Here is a 16,675-nt window from a genome sequence, read left to right on the forward strand (position 1 = left end):
CGCGCCCCTCACACGCTCTTTCCTCTCCTTCGTCCTCAGCTGGCTCCTGCCTGCCAAACCCTTGTTTGAACGATGGAGTTTGTAGCGAGAGTGACAGCCCCGCGGGCTTCAACTGCACCTGCCCTGTGGCCTTCCATGGTGACCTCTGCGAGATTGAGGAGGCACAGACAGGTAAAGCCCTGCTCACTGGGCCAAGAGGCACCTTCTTTTAACGGGGCGACGATTCTCTTGATTGAGCAGGGGGGGAGCAACTGGCCCTCTCCAGCCCCAGCACAGCATCCCTCCAGTGGCTGTTGCTGGCGTCTGTCTTATGTTTCTTTTTAGACTGTGAGCCCTTCGGGGACAGGGGGCCCCTCTTATTTGTTTGTTATTTCTCCATGTAAACCGCCCTGAGCCATTTTTGGAAGGGCAGTCTAGAAATCGAATGAATGAAAGCCTCCCCTCCCACCCCCACCCCCGGCTGCCGCCTTATGAGAAAGATGCGCAGGCTGGCACAGGCAGCCATGGGGCTGAGTCCTGCTCCCCCTCTGCCCAAAAGCCATGTTGGCATTTCCCCTCCTTTCTCTTCTCTGGCCGGGTTCACACCATCATTTGAATCTAGGTTTAATGGGGGTTGCCCCCATGAGCATGTTTGTGTGGACCCAGGCCAAGGCGGGAATCCCAGAGTCATCTTGGGCCACAAACCACCTTGGCCTGGATTCACACCATCACACACATGTCAGTAATCCACATGACCCCTAGATGTGAGCAATTGTGTGGACCATCTCACACACTTTCAAGCCTTAGAAGAGGGCTCAGAGAGGCTCACAGTGATGAAACACATTCGATAAAAAGCACGAGCACGTATTAAGATGCAACCCACTCACAAACCAAATAAACTGTTTCAGGGCAAGGGCCACATGGTTGTGCACAGCCCAAGTGCAGGGGAGGGGAGGAGGAAGGGCCTCCGTGCTCACGGGGGGTCTGGCGCGCGTCTTCATGGCTTCTGGCCAAAGCAGCATCCAGCAAGCTGCACCCTGGAGGCAGTGAGGCAGCAGCCCCTCTCAGGGAGGCAGGCAGGCAGGCAGGCTCTGGTCCTTGGGGAGGGGGCTGCCTCTCCCCACAAGGGCCCGTGCAGCCGGCGGGGGCAGCTTCGGATCAACCGGCTGCTTCCTTGGCTTGAACTGCGGCTCCTGTTGGCCAAGGCGCCCGCTCTTGTGGCTCCGAGATGTGGCTCCGGGAGCAAGGCCCTCCTCCCTCACCTCCTGCTCCCCTTTCCTTCTTAGGATCGCCCCCAGGGCCGCCGGCCTTCACCCTCTTGTACATCATCCTGGGCATCGTCGGAGCAGTCATTCTTGTCCTGGCAGTGGCCATTGCTGTGGTGCTTTGCGCATGCCGGCCCAGGTCAGCCTCTCCCAGCCCTAGCCGGTGTGGCGAGGAAGGCGTGGCGGGAGACAGCGGGAGTCTGAGGGCCCCAGCAGAGGGACACACCAGCACATGCCCCCCCCTTCCTCCAAAAACACAGGGAGGGCAATTCTGGTCAGGACTGGGGCCAGAGGGGGAGAAGGGGAGGGGGCGGAGAGGCAGGCTTGTCTCTCGCGTCACTTTCTGCTGGACACTGAGCCCGTGAAGCAGCCGTTTGGGCCCGGAATGCCGATTCCCTCATATGGTTGTCCCAGGGAGGCACAAGGGGGAGGAGATAACCAACCTCCCTCCCTGGGCCCTGATCCTGACTGGAGTCCCCCGAGATTAAGCGAAGAACGCCCTGAGGACAGCGTGTAGAGGGGGCGGGGAACAAGGGTGAAATGGCAAGGACCCCACCCCCAGGAGAAAGCAACCCTCCCGTGAGGAAGGGGGGCCAGCCACTGAGTGCCATCCTGGAAAGCAAGGGTATCATGGCGGGAGACGGGGATGAGAGCTCTTGGAATTGTGCGGTGCTAATTTCTCCTTTCAATGTGAACAGAAAACGTGCGCAAAACCCCCGGGGGAGAGATGCCTGGTCCTTGCACCCTTCCAGACTCCCTCGAGGTGCTCAGCAAGGCCTTGGCGACCTGTCCAATCTCGCCTTTGAAGAGGACTAACCCAGCCACTTGGGAGTTCTTTCCTGGCACTCCGCAGCCTTCCTTGTTGCCCACTCTGTTTGGAATTAGTGCCTCTTTTTCCAAGCCTTCCACCCAGACTAAATAAAAGCTAAAATACAAACACACCAGCAGCCCTGCTAGATCTCTGTCCACTCTCTCCACCCCATGCATACTTTTATACACCTCAATCATGTCTCCCCTTAGTCGCCTCTTTTCCAGATGAAAGAGCCCCAGATGCTGCAGCCCTGCCTCCTAGGGAAGCTGCTCCAGGCCCCTGGTCATCTGGGTTGCCCTCTTCTCCACCTTCTCCAGTTCTATAATGTCCTTTTTGAGGTGACCAGAACTGTACGCAGTACTCCAAATGTGGCCGCACCATCGTTTTGTATAGGGGCATTATAATCTTAGCAGTTTTATTTTCAATCCCCTTCCTAATGATCCCTAGCATGGAATTGGCCTTTTTCACAACTGCCACACATTGAGTTGATAACACTCACCCAGTTTTGAAAGATCCTTTTGGAACTCCTCACAATCTGTTCTGGATTTCACTACCCTAAATAGTTTTGTGTCATCTGCCAATCTGGCTGCTTCGCTGCTTACAACTTCTAGATCATCTGAAGCACACCGGTCCCAGTACAATCCCTGGGGGACCCCACTTCTTACTTCCCTCCATGGTGAAAACTCTCCATTGATCCCTACCCTTGGTTTCCTAGCCTGAAACTGCTTATCAATCCACATATGAACCTGTCCTCTTATCCCAGGACTGCTAAGTTTGTGGCTGGATCCTGTGTTCTCCAACAGACTTTCCCCATCAAACTTATAAGATGTTTCGATATCACCTCTCTCTCCTATTTTTTCTTGCCCAATAAGGCAACCTCATGCCCCATTTCTATGCTCCATTTTTCAGGGAATCATGAATGCAGATCATCTGGACAAAAAAGGCATCATATGAAAATCAGTTTATTTCTTTTGTAGGGGCGGTTGGGGGGCGGGGGAGAATCTCCTTCCCCACAGCATACTTAGCCGCATGAGTCCTCCAAAGGGCCACTGACTCAGTGTCAGGACCACTGAACGATGCTTCTTGGGCCGGCCGGCCTGTGTGCTGCCAGCCCTTAATTTTCTTTAATCAGTTTATAAGTGAGCAGATCTGCCTTCATTCCCTGGTCTAAAAGGTGGCTCTGGGGGGCCAAAGGGAGACAGCTACACAGCTCTAACTCTCCAAAGGGCTGTCTTCTTGCCACCACCGCCACGTTCAGTGGCTTTGTAGGGAGGAAAAGTCCCAGCCTGCCCATACAAGGGAGCAGGTCCTGGCTCACCAGCCCGCTCTCCACTGTGCTGGCAGCAGCCTGCCCACTAGTTCTCCTCCCCATGTTCGTAGATGGGATTGAGGTGGGCGATGGTCTCTTCTGCAAAATCTGTTCTGTTCATAGGAGGCCAGGCGGCATCTTTCTCGAGCTCCCTTTGCCACTTCCGGTACTGGCTGGAGGAATGGAACCGAAAGCAGGCCTTGATCAGCAGCCAGAGGCGCCTGTTTTGCAGGATGGCGTCCTGCAAGGCAAAGAGGAGAAGGGGCTGCTCAGTTTCTCTTGGATGGGAGAGGCAAGCAGAGGCCCCCTGATGGGCTGCAAGCCGCAGGTCCCAGCCCAACATAGCTCACTAGGAGCCAAGGCGGATGACCACGCCAGCCATCAGGCACAGAGGAGGAGGAGGTGGAGGAGGAGGAGGAAAACCACCCAGACCCAGCAGCAGTGAAGGCCTTGCCCCCGGGGCTGCATAACTTTGGCCCTCATGCCAGCGGTGGACTACAACTCCCAACATCCCCAGTCACCATGGCCAGGAGTCAGGGATGATGGCAGGCAAACATCTGCAGCAGGGCCAAAGCTGTGCAGCCCTGAGCTCGCCCACGACCCTCACCACCCGCTCCCCAGAGCCCAGCCGTCGCTCTCAGGCTTCCTCGGCAGCAGCAAGGCTGTCTGCTTTCCATCCAGCCGCCTGCTTGCCAGACAAACGCAAGGCCTGCCGTCTGCTATGGAATTCAGAACCTGAAAGGAATCGGAAATCCCTCCCAAATGAAGACAGTCGGAGCAGGCAGCTTCTTCCCCTTGGAGTCTCTACATTTGTCGAGAAAATGGCGACATTTTTACAAAGGGGAATTTTACCATTCCCGACAGGACTTGGGAACCTGGACACGCTGGGGCAAGAGAGGACCAGCCTATCCCTGTTGGATTTGCCTGTATTCTGGAGTCCTCTTGCTTGTACAGTCTGGCAGACAGACACCGAGGGGAATGGGAGACGGTTGGGAAATGCCGCCAGCCCTGCCTAGCAAGGCCCCCTCCTCAGCAGACCGAGGGCCCTTGGAAGCGGCCGGACAGCTCGTGAGGCCAGCTAGGGTCCCTCTCACTCCGAGGTGTCTGCACTGGCTGGCAGCAGCTCTCCCAGGTTCCAGGCAGGCCTCTTTCCCAGCAGCGCTGCCTGGCGATGCTGCTGCCGCCAGGGCCTGAACCTGGAACCACCTTCTGCAGGCCAAGCAGAGGCTCTGCCCCTGAGCTGGGGCTGATCGCCAAAGGGGGCTCTATGGGCCATGTGGCTCCCTGGACCATGCTCTGGAAGGTGAGGGGGGCTCCAGGAGGGCCAATTGCCCCATCTCTGCCTGACTGCCTTGGACTCCAGGCCACATGCTGTAGGAAGCCCAGGGAAGGTCTCCATTGCGCTTGGGGACAACTTGTGCAATCCCCGTGAACTCCCGCTATTCTTCCCATGTAGAGAAGGGAAGCGGGAGGAAAGGAGCACCTCAGATTGGCTCCTCTTCCCACAAACTCCTTAAGAGCTCACTTCCCTGCACTCGGTATATTGTTTTCAAATCATTCTCATTCCTGTCTTCACTGTAGATAGACCCCAAAATCTCCGTTTCTGGGCAGTACCAAAAAGGAGGGGTGTCGTGTCATCTTCCGTCTGAACACTGCTGGAGGGCAGGAGGGTGCTGAGCAAAACGGACGATTTCCTGGCAGTGGCTAACATGATGCACAATGTTATGGAGCCACAGCAGGGCTCCCCAGGACCGCTGCACATCTCAAAGCTTTCACTGTCCTGAAGCGGCAGGTGGGAAGCATTGTTTCCACCAGCCTCCCCGTTGTTGCAAAAAGGGAAGCCTATGGAAACGCTGCTTCAGAACTGCCTGGGGGTCACCCTTGATGTCTGAAGCAGCCCCGGGGGGTCACCATGCTAGCCACCATTCTTAATCCTCCCCATCACCTGAGCCTACCACCCATTAGGTAACACCAGCAGCAGGTACCTTTCTGTTCAGGGGGAAGCTTGGAGCTTGTTTCCAGAGAAACTAAACAAGAGGAGTCTGCTCACCTCAACCAAGAACGAGACAGAAAACATGACCAGCAGCATGATCAGAATGCAAATCCTCCAGATGGCCGGGGTGCAGAGAAACTGCAAGGAAAGAGGCCCCAAGCAGTTGGTCTTCAGTTCAGCAGACCCAACCAGACAGTCCTCCAGCCTCCCTCCCTTCAGGGCCCCCCGGAGCCCATTCTGCATTTGACCCGGGGGGGGGCATTGCCTGACATCCATCCCGATGCTGCACTGGGTCAGCGATGCGGCCAGTTCTGTCAGTTGGGAGCTTGATTTCCCAGCTAACCTTGCACCGGGGCCAGGCTGTGCATGCCCCTTCCTCCACCCATGTCTTGGCAGGGAAGGCTTCAGAGCTCTCCGCTGGCCTCGAGGTGCATGCTCTGTGCTTGTGCCAATGGACAGAGACCACCAGAGGACTCGGCCCCTTTGAGCATCTGCTCGGCTATGCAGCCGCCTTGCGTGTGCACATCTTGGTTCCTTGCCCAAGTGCAGCATTAGGCTGGAAGTCCTCTTCCATTTGGTGCTGGCTGCCAACAACAGGATGCCTGAGGGCAGCTGCCTGCAGTGAGGGCGAGTGGGAGAGAAAGCCCCACCCCCACCCCACCCCACCCCACCCCACCCCGAGAGCTCCAGTGCTCACCTCCATGCCCTTGTACACCGTTTCAAGGTTGCTGAAGAAAAGGAAAAGGCAAACTCCAAGCTGGAGGCTCAGCAGGCAGCAAAATATATCTGGGGGGGGGGCCAAAAAAGCAAGAGCCTCTGGTTACTCCCCAGGAGGGGGCTTCTTTGATCGGTCAGCGTGCAAGAGAGAGCGGAGAGGAGCCAGCGGGTTGACGTGAGGCAAGGCCAAGGGCTGGCAGTCAGGGAGGGAGGCACTTCTTGCCTGGGCTGCTTGGCAGCCTGCAGGATGACGGCCACCGCCCTCTTGCAAGAAACGCTGCAGACCAATTCTGGCAGCAGGTGGGCTCCTTGGACCTGTAGCACGGCTGCGCCAGCTCTTCGTCTCCCCAGACCCTTGTTCTGTCTGAGCAGAAGGCCCTGTCCCGCAGACTCTTCAGTCCGCCTCAGCAGCCTAGGAGTCCTGGCCTGCCTTGTGGGGCTGTCTGAAGGATAACTGCAACAAAGGCCATCTGGATGAGCAGCTGTGGGCTTTAGGGCAGTGCTTGAGGAGGCAGCATTTCCACTGGTTTCCAGAAGTTGCTTCTGCAACCGCTGCTTCTGGACAGCATAGTCAGGGCTACCTTAGAGGTCTGCAGCAGCCTCAGGGCCAAGCACTGGACGGAGCTGCATCTGAAGCTCTCTCCTGCACACCTCAGACAACCGCCACATGAATATTACAAGGAGTTTTTCTGCCTTATGTGGATGAACCCTCCACCCACGGCCAGGGCCTGCAGGACCTGCTGCTCAAGCAGGGCTGTCAAGAAGGGACGAGAGCCCCCTGGCCGTCCCCATCAGGCCGACTTACAGTTGGTGTAGATGGGTTTCCGGAAAGGCTTCCCCTTGGAAAAGACGAAGGCCATGATGACGCAGTTGATGGTGACGAGCGGCCAAAGGGTGGTGCACTCGTAGCTTAACACGCTGTGCTGTGGGGCTGTCGAATTGGCACTGCCGTTGTTCGGGAAGAGGGGCTGGTTTCCTAAAGGGCACCCACTGGAAGAAAAGCCCCAAGCATGACCCACTCGCCCACCTGGCCTGCCCGGCTTCTCCCCAGCCCTGTCCATTTTTGCATGCCTTTACCACTGAAGGGCTCAGGGCATGATCCATAGTCACACATCGAGCAGACTACTAGTATCATTATTATTATGGATCGCATGGAATCGAATCTGCAATTATGAACTGCAGAGCTTAGCCCCAAAGCCGGCTTCTTTGCCCTGGAAAAGAAAGGGAACCTAGGTACAGCCCACCCACCCCCCGACCCCCTTTGCAGGATGCAGATAGTGACTGTATTGTGTCCAGGGGGTGAACATAATATGTGAAGGGGTGTGTGTGTGTGTGTGTGTGTGTGTGTGTACACAGACCAGTTCATGCATGCACTGTGCACACACACATACCCAGACTGGACACAATGTCTGAGCTGGACTAAAGAAGCCTGCACATCTGGGGATAACAGGCAGACATCTGTGAGTCAGGAGGGCACTTTGGATGAGCCCCAGCACCTCTGTGCTCTGAAGAGAAGCACGACCAGAAGAAACATTAAGAAAATGCCCTGCGTGCCCCACTGGCCTCCCCGTGAGAGCACCGATCAGACAGGTGACCTTACCTGTGGCTGCGCAGCTCTGAGTACCAAGGCTGCTGCTTCACAATGAGGAAGCCACAGACCTCCATGGTGAGGGTGAAGCCAACGTTGAGGACGATGGAGAGCAGCAGCGGCGGTGAGATGAGCTGTCCAGGGGGACGGTAGGGGGCCAGTTTGGGATAGGCATTGGTCAAGCTCACTGAGAAAAGAGAGAGAGGGTCTAGGGAGCTGCAAGATGGCCAGCACGGAAGCCCTGTCCTTTCCCTGCCCCAGAGACCTCCAGCATAAGACCCACACAGTGCTTTTAAGGTGGGTGGAGGAGACCTGCAGGGGAGAGCCAGCCTCGAAGCAGCAAGGAAGCTTTTGTTTAGGCCAAGCCACTCTGGAAGGGTGGGGCAGAGCCCCCTACAGAGGCTCAGGTGGCTGTCAGCCAACTGGCCAGCCAGGCAGAGGCAGTCTTGGTGGTTGGGCACGAGCCGGGAGAGAGACTAGCCCAAGGGCCAGCCTGCACACTGCTTGCTCATCTATGGCTGGGTCCAGCAGAGGCAGGCTCCTTACGTCTAAAAAGAATGCCACGGACTCACAGTCCTGCGTGTGCTGGCCCAAATAATGGGATTCAGGCGAATAGGAGGCTCAGCTGCCCTCATTTCTAGGTTCTTTCCCAGAAAACCACATTTAGAGAGAGCGTTTGTGAACACCATTATACCTTCAGCCAGAAGTTGCTTCTGATAACAAACAAACATCAGAAGATGGTGATCAGTATCAATCAGATTTCAGGCTCAAGAAATCTTTCCAGCAAAAAGGAAGTTATCCAAAGGACAATAAAAACGGAGCATTGGTCACTTACCGTGAAGGCTTCTTCTGGTTGCTGCTGTCAAGGCATCTCATTGGGTTATCCTCGTCACGTGCTCCTGGGCAGGACTATGTAAATTCTAATAGAAAAAGCCTATAGAGCCTGACGGGGATAACCCCTCCCCAGTTCTTATAGGCCGAGTTAACAGATAAAGTACATATAACCATATATAATAGAATAACTGAATACAGCAGAGCAAACATAAAGGGTCCAAATGATTGAAATAGCCTGAAAGGACAAGACGTTTCCTTACAATATTCCCCAAAAATCTTCCCTTGGAGTAGAGCAAGTCTAAACTATATACATGTAATAATAACCAGAAACTTAGGGTGGGCTGAGATGCCTTGACAGCAGCAACCAGAAGAAGCCTTCACGGTAAGTGACCAATGCTCTGTTCTCGGTTGCTGCTATCAAGGCATCTCACTGGGACATACCCAAGCAGTACGTCTCCGGGAGGGATCCCACAGATTTGCTCTATTTGGGGGGAAGAACTCCCTGAAGAACCCGCCTCCCAAAGGCCGCCTGAGTGGAGGCATATAAGTCTAGCTTATAGTGTTTAATAAAAGTGAAGGGGTTCTTCCAGACTGCCGCCTTACATATTTCTTGAACCGGTGCATAAGTAGCGAAAGCCGCTGACGTAGCCATTGATCTGGTAGAATGAGCTAGTATGTGTTCAGGTGGGTGCACCTTTTGAGTCTCATATGCCAGAGAAATGCAAGCTCTGATCCATCTTTTGATAGTTCTAGCAGAAACTGCTTCTCCCATAAATGCTGGTAAATATGAAAGGGAAAGGGACTTCCTAAAATCCACAGAGTATTCAATGTATCGTTTCAGGCAGCGCCGTACATCAAGTTTATGCCACAGCTTTTCTTGAGGGTGTGTCGGATGTGGGCAGAATGATGGACGGTATAAATCCTGTGCCATAAGGAAATCCGACAGGACCCTTGGACAGCTGAATGGGTCCGGTATCAGACGAGCTGCATCCTGTGAAATTATGCAGTAGGATTCATGCACTGACAGTGACCTTAAATCGGACACCCGCCTTGCCGCCGTCACGGCCACCAGGAAGGCCAGCTTCATGGATAATAATCTGAGAGAAATCGATCTGATGGGTTCAAATGGTGTACTTTGCAACGCTTTCAGTACAAGGTTGAGATTCCATGTAGGGAAGCGGTGTGCCACCAGTGATGACAGCAAAGTCGCCCCTCTTAAGAATTGTCTTATCAGAGGGTGTGATATCGATAACTTCGCCACCTTCCCCATCAGTAGCGGGATCAGAGAGGCCGCCTGTCGTCTGAGTGTGTTTGGTCTTAGACCCTTATCAAGCCAGTCCTGTAGAAACTGTAGAAGGTGGTTTAGCGTGGCCTGACCTCTTGGGATCTGATGTTGGAAAGACCAACGGAGAAATGCCCTCCATGTATAATGGTATATCCTGTTTGTGGAAGGACGGTGAGAGGCCAGGATGGTAGCAGCCACCTTTTGTGTTAGTCCCTGTGCGTTCAGCAACCGCCGCCCAGTCTCCATGCAGCTGGCTGAAACCACGCTGGGTTCGGGTGACGCACTGGTCCCTGGAGCAGCAGGTCTTGCCCGACTGGTAGATGCCATGGCCTGTCCGTGGTTAGAGCAACCAGCTCGGCAAACCACGGTCTTCTTGGCCAGTAGGGGGCCACTAGGATGACCTCTGCCTTTTGTTCTCTTATGTTCTTTAACACTCATGTTAGAAGTGGTATTGGAGGAAAAGCATACAGTACACCCCTTGGACATTGGCAAGAGAGGGCATCTGTCCCCACCGCCGTCCAGCAGTGGAACCTGGCGATGTACCTGTTTAGCTTGCGTTGAGAGGTGTTGCAAACAGGTCTACCACTGGGGACTCCCACCTGCGTGGCAGTTGTTTGAAAACTTGAATGTTCCATGCCCATTCTCCTGGGAGTAGATCCTCTCTGCTGAGTCAATCAGCAACTGAGTTGAGGTCCCCTTTCACATGGTGGGCTGCGATGGATTTCAGATGGCGTTCTGCCCAACACATCAGAAGGATCGATTCCTGATACAGGGACCTGGACCTCGTACCGCCCTGCCTGTTGACGTAGGCCTTTGTTGTTGTATTGTCCGTCTTTATCAGGACATCCCAGCCTGACACTTGAGAGCGGAGATGTAAGGGTGCTAGCCTGATGGCTCTCAGCTCCAGCCAATTTATTGAGTGTTTCTTTTCTTCCTGACTTCCTTTCCCTTGGACCGAGGATAGGAGACAATGAGCTCCCCAACCTCTGTTGCTGGCGTCCGTCGTCACGATAACCTGACCCTGGACGGGTTAATACTGGGCTCTCCCATAACTGGAAGGCCAGACGTGCTTTTGATATGAGCGTATGGATTCTTTCCCTTGGTAGAAAAAGGAGCCCTTGCAAGGTATCTATGACCACTCCCAGATGTTGAAACCTGTGAGTGGGCATAGGTAGCTTTTCTTTTTGTTTATGAGGAACCCGTGTTGTTCCAGGGTGGATAGAGTCACTGCTAGGTCGACTGCTGCTGCTTCTGGAGAGCTTGATTTCACGAGAAGATTGTCTAAACATGCAAAAACGTGGACCCCTCGAAGTCTCAGGTGGGCCATGATTGGTGCCAGGGCCGTGGTGAAGACCCTGGGTGCGGATGCCAGGCCGAACGGCAGAGCCTGCACTGTAAATCGACTTGAAACGTAGAAACCGCCTGCTCTTTGGATGGATAGGTATATGTAGGTACGCCTCCATTAAGTCGAAAGAAGAGAGCAGGTCTCCCTGCTTCAAGTCATTGTAGTAGCTTTTGACTGAACAGCTTGCCGTTTGTAGGTACTAAACCCTCTAAGGGGTGCTCTCTGACGATTCCAAGATCCCCTCTGGAATTTTGTATCTCTGTCCCGGCCCCTGAAGGGCCAGAAGCTATGAAAGGGCCGATTGTATTGGAAGGGCCTTTTGAAAGGCTGTTTATCAATCTTTTATTGGTTGAAGGCATCATCTTTCACTTATCAGACGATTCTACAAGAATGTCTTGTAGGGCAGACTCACCAAAAAGCTTCTTGCCGTCGTAAGAGACAGTAGCGAGGTTAAGCCTAGAGGTAGAACCAACTGTCCACTTTTGAGTCACAAGTGGCATCTGCCAACAAATGATGAAACTGCCACTTGTGCTGAGAATCTCATCGTATGAAGAGTGGCATCGGCCATAAGGGCCTGCGCCTTCTGGATCTTTAATAGTTGCCATCATATTTTAACTGGGTCCCCTGGAGGATCACTCAGAAGATTGACCACCTATACTAAGACTGACCGCCTATAATAAGGAGTCACGGGCTGCCCTGGATGCTGCTGCTGTCACATGGACCACCAGGGACACGTTCTCATGACACGATTAAATGACAGCTCGACCTTCTTGTCAGCTTTTTTTTTTTTTTTTGGAGAAAACTTACCCTCTCGAAATACCAGGGAATCTGACACCAATTGCGAAACCAGGGCATCCGCATTTGGTGTCCTCAACATATCTGTAGTGCTTTGCTGAAAAGAACAAAGTTTGTTAGCCATGGACATAGCCTTGCAGTTGGAAGCTGGTGTCAACCATTCCTGTTTGACTACATCCACAAACAACTCCGGCATGGGCATCAGCCTGTCCCTGGGGCGTGCTCTAGGAAAGACCAAGTCCCCTTTGGCACAAGAGTCAGAACTCTGCCCAGCCTCAGTCCCATTGTTTTAAGAATTCTGGACATCAGTGGGCTGAAGTCCTCTGCCACAAAGAGGCGCTGTGACACTGAGGCATCACCAGTGTCCTCCCCTCCAGACCATTGGGTCCGGATCAAAACCTCCCCCTGCATTAACTGGGTCTTCAGGATCAGAAGGCAGATTAGGCCTCTCTGAGTTTGCAATGCTTTTTTTTTTTTTTTTTTTGGAGGTGTAAGTAAACCCCTAGGGCCCCCAGAGTCTGATCAGAAGCATCAGAGGAATGGTCCCGTGCCACCTTGCCAGCCAACTTGCCCAGCTCACTATGCTTAAGCTTGCTTTTGGCCTTCTTGGGAGAAGGACTGACAGACCTGCTAGGTGAGGAGCTCACACTGGGTGATTGATGCCTTCTCCCCTTTGTGGATCTCCTACTCCTCTTAGGGGGCCTAACCTGGCAGATGGTGCCAATGACTGCATTGCGAAACCATGCCAGCTACTCAGGTGGCGGCACAGACTTAGGCAGAACAGCAGAGTTAGAACTGGAGGATGCTTCAGGCCCCGTCTCTGCAGCAGACTCCCCCTGCTGGCCAGACTCCATAGTCACAGTCTTAGGCTTTTCCCGCCCTTTGAGAGACGGTCTCCCTTTTGCCTCACCGGCTCCTTCAGGTGAAATGGAGGGATTCTTCGCAACCGTCGCCATCTTAGGAGGGGCAGGAGATGCCTGTGGTGGCCTCGCTGCCCTGCCGGTCAGGTTGCTAGCCAGCCCGCCAATCCGCCTAATCTCCTCAGAGGTTGGTGGGGCCTTGGCAAGAGGGAGCCTCCCAAAGCGCTCTTCACAGCCACTCCAAGCTGATTCCCTGACTCTTCCCCTGAAAGTTCTGAAGAATGCACTGAAATAGCTTTTCTAACTGCTTTAGTGGGCTTTAATTGGTAGACAGTATCTACTAGGGCACTCTTTAGCCCTGCTTGCCACTCGGGCGGGACCTGTTTAGGAATCGCCACAGAACATTCCTCTCAGAGGTCCCCGCACCCCCCATACACTGATCAGATCTCACCACCGTCTGTTGTGACGAGGTCTGAGTTTTGGCGGGCTTTTCTCCCGCTCGCTCCGTGTGTCCGCCATCTTGGGAGAGCTGATTTTCGCTGCACGTAAAGCGCTGAGGTAAAGCAGCGGAATGCTCCCTCCTTAGCAAGGCCCGGTTTTCACCGCTCAGTGGCGGGAACAAACTGAGGCCCTCTCGCTCCGTCTGCTCGGACGGTCTTTCGGCCGCCGAGGTAGGATCGGGGAGACAAGCGGCTGACTCTCGAGGAGAGGCGCAGCCGGTGACACGGAGGGACTCTGCACCCGAGCGAAGCTGCTCTGTTAATTTCTCAACGTTGCCCGCTCTGCCGCCGAGCTGCGCGTTAAGCGCCTTGGGTGATCAAGCTGCCTCGTCCTCTCCGTCGTGCTCGCGAACTCGCAGCCCGAGGGGGGTGCGATTGAACGCGGAGCCTCTCCAACTGCCTGCTCGGACGGAGACCAGTCCGCCGAGACCGGGGCAGGGAGGATCTGAGAGCTGGCCGGAGCGAGCGAAACTGCCGACGGAGGAGGGTCACCGGGAAGCCTTGAGCGCTTTGGAAAGCGTGCGGATGGGCGTCCCGCCGGGACTAGAACGTTGAGCCTCCTTCCCTGCCTGTTAAAACTCTACCTGCGTGCTCCATAGACAGATGGAAAGGACGGGGGGAGGGAGGGAGGAGGACGGGTAAGAGTAACACGAAGGAAAAGAGTTGACTCACCGGATACAGAGGGGTTTTGTTTTGTTTGGGTTTTTTTGGATATATATAGAGAGGGAACACAAAGGAACTGAACTGAGGAAAGAGACAGGAGAGAAAACGACAAGCCTGATGAGAAGAGCACGAGCAACAGCCTGCCAGGAGCAACGCAGGACTGTAAGAACTGGGGAGGGGTTATCCCCGCCAGGCTCTCCAGCCTCTTTTCTACTAGAATTTACATCGTCCTGCCCAGGAGCACGTGACGAGGATAACCCAATGAGATGCCTTGAGAGCAGCAACCCAGAATCTGCCTTCACACCATTAGCATAAAGAAAACCCCATGCTTAAGTTTCCGGTTAAGTTTCCTAGGTTTCACCAAGGCTTTTCTATGATTGTCTCTGCTGCTGCCCTTTGTACTGTATTTTTTATTGTTTTTATGCTTATGTTTTTTAAATTTTTTAATCAGATTTGTTTTATATTTTTAGCTTAATATTTTAATTGTGTTTTTATAATCTTGTTTTTAAATTCTGATGTAAACTGCCTTGGGATTGTTGTAATGAAAGGCAGTATATAAATTTAACAATCAATCAATCAATCAAAATAAATAAGTTCTGCGTAACTTACCAGGCTTCTCTCAAGATAAGGCACTGCTTCCTTGCTGTGCCTTATCTCTGCTCTTCTTCTCCCTTATTCAAGATTAAAATCCCTGCATTCCTTAAAACAGCCCCGTTTTTAGCCCCCACTGGAAACTCTCCAACTCTGAACTCTCCTCTCTTCCGCTTTCCCTCCTTGTTCAGAAGCAAGAAGTGCCCAAGTGGCTGCGAGGAGGAGGAGGAGGAGGAGGAGGAGGAGGAGGGAGGCCCCTCTGTGCCCGCGGAGTGTGGTGTGATTGTGGTGCAACTGCTGCCACTGGGGGGTTTCTTATTTATTGCCTGTATTTGTATATCACCCCAAACTCATGTCTCTGGCAGTTTACAGTACATTAAAATTAAAACCACAATCAGAGCATTAAAACAGTTCAAAACAAATCGACAATGTGCAAAAGTAACCAAGAGCCTGGATGAAGAAGTGTGGCCTAACAGGCTCTTTCAAAGCCGCCAGAGATGGGGAGGCTCTTATTTGGGCAGGGAGCCCCTGCCTCTCCCTTCCACCCGCAGTTCTCTGCACAGTATGCCGGCCACTGTCTGCCTTGTTGACTTCGTCTGGTTTTGTCACGGTCAGCTTTACGCCAGTTTGCGGACTCCTGAGGAGCTCGAGAGTCTGTTTCAATTCCCCATCTTAGCTGAGACCGCCCTGGGCCTATTGCAGGCAGGACAAAGGCTGGGCTCCCCTTTTGTTTGCACCATCCGCAATCCCACAGCTCAGAGGCAGAGCCTCAGAGGCAGACCCTGCAGGAGGTCTCCAGACCCTGCCTGGCAGCATCTCCTGCTTGAGACCCCTGCTAGGAGCCTTGGAGAAGCCGCTGCCAGTCCGTGCAGACCGCGCCAAGTGAGGTGGGCCGAGGGCCTGGCTTGGGAGAAGGCAGCTCCCTACGGGACTGCCCCTTGCACCTCTCCGGACAGCAGGTGCTGTCTTGCGCCTGACTCCATAGTATGGGTCTTAGTTCCATTCTCAGTCTTATACTGACTGCAGGGGCGTAACAAGGCTGGAGTGGGCCCAGAGACAAAATTTGAAAATGGGCCCCTCGCTGATACACACGAGGGAGGGTCGAGTGACAGAGAGAGAGAGATACTAGCCAGGTCGAAGGAAGAAATACGAAGGAAGCTCTACGGGTGTTGGGGAGTCATGTGACTTGCCTCGAGGCGTGGGGGCCCCCAGGCAGCTGCCTCCCCTTGCCTAATAGTAGTTACGCCCCTGACTGACTGATCCTTCACCTTATCTGTCTCTTAGCTATTATTCACCCAAATATCATCACCTGCTCCAGCATCCATGAAAATCAAGGGAGACCTGCTTACTTGTCAGGCACACAACGAGGGTAATGCAGACGTCTTGCACAAGGAACTGGTAATTGCCAAAGATCTGAAGTTGCTGGAAGGAGAAAGGCCACGGTGAGCCACTTGGCTCTGCTCAGCACCTCCCCTTCCGCACCCTGGGAGAACCTGCACACATACCCAATAAAGCAGAGCAGTCGCAATGAACTGAGTCAGGCCATACATGGTCAGGTATTTAAACACGGCAAAGGCAGACACAAGAGAGGCACGCCCTTCCCTATGGGGGAGAAATGGAGAGTGTGTTGAAAGGCTGCTGCTGCCGCATGGCCGGCTCAAAGTATCTCCGGTGGGTGGGCGACCTGTTCAGGGCCCAGAGAAGACAGGCCACCCACAGAAGGCCCAGCGGCAGGCCTCCCCGGAGGCAAGGGGAGAGGGCTGCCTAGAGTGGCGGATTCAGGAGGCGCCAAAAGGCCCCCAGCCGCCTCCTGGCCCCAGGGGAGCAGCCCTTCACTGAAAGGCCACTGCCACAACTCAAGCCCAACCAGCCACCACTGCCACCTTCCCCACTTTCCCGGGCCAGGGTGGGGGGGGGATGCCATCACAGGAAGTGTGGAGTCCACGCGTGGCCCCACCCCCACTGCCGGTGGTTCGGTTCCATGCCCCTTGTTGCCATTGCAAAAGGCAGCAGCAGAGAGAAGGGGGAAAGAGGAGCAGTTGCTGGGTAGGAGTAGCAGCCAGCCCTGCCTGGTCAGAAGATGCCAGGAGAGCAGACCAGGAAGAAGGGAATGGTCAGGGCTGGAGGCTGGCAGTAGAAG

The 16,675-nt window shown here is 54.2% G+C and overlaps 2 protein-coding genes across 10 annotated transcripts in view; one reads left to right on the forward strand and one right to left on the reverse strand.

Moving 5' to 3' along the window:
* The window catches only part of LOC128350643 (zonadhesin-like), a 65,785-nt gene extending 63,602 nt beyond the window's left edge, over positions 1–2,183 (forward strand). Inside the window, exons 62-64 of the mRNA XM_053309032.1 lie at positions 40–171; positions 1,266–1,383; positions 1,943–2,183. Coding sequence (XP_053165007.1) covers positions 40–171; positions 1,266–1,383; positions 1,943–2,060 — 368 coding nt within the window. The 3' untranslated portion in view covers positions 2,061–2,183. The remainder of the gene's footprint in view (positions 1–39; positions 172–1,265; positions 1,384–1,942) is intronic.
* Positions 2,184–3,001: 818 nt separating this feature from the next.
* The window catches only part of ATP13A5 (ATPase 13A5), a 94,767-nt gene continuing 81,093 nt past the window's right edge, over positions 3,002–16,675 (reverse strand). For 8 of the 9 annotated variants that reach the window (XM_053308478.1, XM_053308480.1, XM_053308483.1 and 5 more), the window contains 7 exons: positions 16,041–16,137; positions 15,885–15,957; positions 7,675–7,849; positions 6,880–7,064; positions 6,055–6,143; positions 5,415–5,495; positions 3,002–3,605 (listed from right to left, as the gene is read on the reverse strand). In XM_053308478.1, coding sequence (XP_053164453.1) covers positions 3,411–3,605; positions 5,415–5,495; positions 6,055–6,143; positions 6,880–7,064; positions 7,675–7,849; positions 15,885–15,957; positions 16,041–16,137 — 895 coding nt within the window. In that variant the 3' untranslated portion in view covers positions 3,002–3,410. Of the gene's footprint in view, positions 3,606–5,414; positions 5,496–6,054; positions 6,144–6,879; positions 7,065–7,674; positions 7,850–15,844; positions 15,958–16,040; positions 16,138–16,675 lie in introns of all 9 variants that reach the window. The other variant, XR_008319264.1, reaches the window with a different exon arrangement.

The sequence above is a fragment of the Hemicordylus capensis genome, chromosome 3 (genome assembly GCF_027244095.1).
Source record: "Hemicordylus capensis ecotype Gifberg chromosome 3, rHemCap1.1.pri, whole genome shotgun sequence".
Classification (NCBI taxonomy): domain Eukaryota; kingdom Metazoa; phylum Chordata; class Lepidosauria; order Squamata; family Cordylidae; genus Hemicordylus; species Hemicordylus capensis.